Source organism: Gymnogyps californianus, chromosome 27, assembly GCF_018139145.2.
Source record: "Gymnogyps californianus isolate 813 chromosome 27, ASM1813914v2, whole genome shotgun sequence".
In the NCBI taxonomy this organism is placed as follows: domain Eukaryota; kingdom Metazoa; phylum Chordata; class Aves; order Accipitriformes; family Cathartidae; genus Gymnogyps; species Gymnogyps californianus.
In genome coordinates, this window is record NC_059497.1 from 7,528,861 (window position 1) to 7,531,284 (window position 2,424).

At 42.7% G+C, this 2,424-nt stretch overlaps 1 protein-coding gene across 1 annotated transcript; it reads right to left on the reverse strand.

Moving 5' to 3' along the window:
* Positions 1-996: 996 nt before the first annotated feature.
* On the reverse strand, positions 997-1,931 carry LOC127026122 (olfactory receptor 1020-like). The gene is given in 2 exon segments (XM_050911190.1): positions 997-1,142; positions 1,145-1,931. Coding segments are annotated over 2 exon segments (933 nt in total).
* Between the last annotated feature and the right edge of the window lie 493 nt (positions 1,932-2,424).

Below are 2,424 nucleotides of genomic sequence, written 5' to 3' on the forward strand. Positions count from 1 at the left end.
ATGAACAGTTCCCCCTCTGCTCTTGAGACAATGTCCCTTTCCACTCATTGTGTAGAAGAGCTCTCAGTGCAGCCCCAGTAGTGATCCAGAAACTTCCAGCATTTCTTGTATACCACCATTGCTCAGTCTGCCCACATATACTCTACTTTTCTGCACTTGCATATGTCTCACTACACAACAATGTCACACACTAAATGAACTTTCTACTCTCTACTCCCTCTTGTCCCCGGGGCTGGGCATGGCTACATGAGAAGACAGCAGGACTGAGAGGAATCCTGGTAACTTGCTTTGTGAAAAGCTTTCTAAAGGAAGGCTTAAATCACCACTCCAGATTCTGGCCAAGTACATAAGGTAATGAGATGTTCCTGTTAAAAGATTTTCAAGAGCATAAACTAAACTGCAAACACTGGAAGTCTAAGAATGGGGAAAAGCCACTGGTTCTTCAGAATTGCAGGGAACTCTGCCAACCACAGAATGTCTCCAACCTGATAGCTGGAGACAACTGGATGAACTTGACCCACTGCAGTTTCTCACAAAGATCCTGGAGAAAAGCAGGAGAGGCAGTCGTGCAGTGAGAGCCACCGTAGGAAGGAGAAGGATTTTAGGGAGAGATCAAAGGAGTGCCAGGAAGAAGGGCAATACAATAAATCAGCTGGATAAGATTTGTTCCTAGAGAACTGTACAACTCTTAAGTTTTGTCTGTCTCCTTCAGATAACTCCCTCAGTCTGAAAGGGTAAAGTATACCAAATCCTTAGAGATATGTGCAGGTCTCCAACTGAAGAGGGCTAGGCACAGGTAGATAGGTCTTAAACCCAGAATTGTCTAGAAGTTAGGTTTAACACAATTAAACTGCTGGAAAGGAAGAGGCTTCTTTAGGCCCTTTTCTGGAAACAATTCACATAAATAATTCATTCAAAGAAGTTAGAATTATAGCACATCAAATTTGATGCAATCAAACCTGTATGCTGCTGAAAAGCCCAACCCAACATTACAATTCAGACAGAAGAAAACTTCCTTTGTACAGTCCTCCTGAAGGCCTCTTTCACCTCCTTGTTCCTCAGGCTATAGATCAAGGGATTCAGAACAGGGTTTGCCAAGACATAGAAAACAGAGATGATCTTGTCCTGATTGACTATTTTGAACTAGGCCGCAGATACATGAAAAAACCTGTTCCATAGAAGACCATGACAGCTATCAAGTGGGAGGCACAGGTGGAAAAAGCTTTGTGCCTGTCCTTCGAAGACTGAATCTTTAGGATGGCAATTATAATACAGGTGTAGGACATGAGAATGATCAAAATTGTAGACGTTGCCACCACTGTACTGCAGGTGAAATGAATAATGTCAATGACAAAGGTGTTGGAGCAGGACAGCTTCAGAACTGGAGGAGCATCGCAGAAGAAGTGATCGATGATGTTGGAGTGGCAGAAGGACAGGCGGAATACAACTGAAGTCTGAATGATGGCATTTATGCAGCTCACAGTGTACGAGCCAAGCACGAGGAGCACACAGAATTGCATGGACATGATGTTTGTGTAAAGCAGTGGGTTGCAGATGGCCACAAACCTATCATATGCCATCCCTGCCAGCAGATAACATTCACAGGATACAGCAATGCAGAACAAGAAAAAAAGCGTGGCACAGCCAGTGAATGTGATTGCTTTGATCTCTGCTGTTGAAGTCATCAGTGCTGTTGATGTGATGATGGCTGAGTAAGTCACACCCAAAAAGGCCAGGCTGCTGATGAAAAAATACATGGGAGTATGTAGGTGGTGGTCAGTCTGGATTAACAGGATCATTCCTATGTTCCCCACCAGGGTCATCAGGAAGAGCCACAGAAACAGCACAAAGAGGATGGCCCGTAGGTTAGGACTAGTTGTAAATCCCAACAGGATAAATTCAGTCATCATGGTTTGATTTCCATCTGCCATGGCACTCAGATGCACTCTCCTTTCCAGATGAGAAAGATCATGTCACACTGCAAGAGGATTCAGAAAAAAATATGACTATCAATACTTTGGTATAAGTTTGGCCACCTCTTGAAGGAAGTCTAAACTCCAGGTAACATTTGTTACCACAGTCTTCCTTCATGACCTTGTGGATCAGAAGCTTTCTCCAGTATATCTATACATAATTGAGAGTTTTTAATCATCTGTTTCTTCTGCTCCTGACTCTGTGTTATCACATCAGCCCATAAAACTTCAGCGGCACTTTATCCCCTAAATGCCTTAAAACAAAATAGGAAACAGACATTTGTTCAAGCTTCCAAGTACACCAGTTAAAATGCTGCTGCATGCTTGGATAAGGAATGCCTAATTCTGTATGAGCTCAGGGTCAGCTATATCACTAAATCAGGCTGAGTAACAAAATAACACTTAGGAATTGATTTCCATCATTAAGATTATACTTTTACTGACCTTAGTA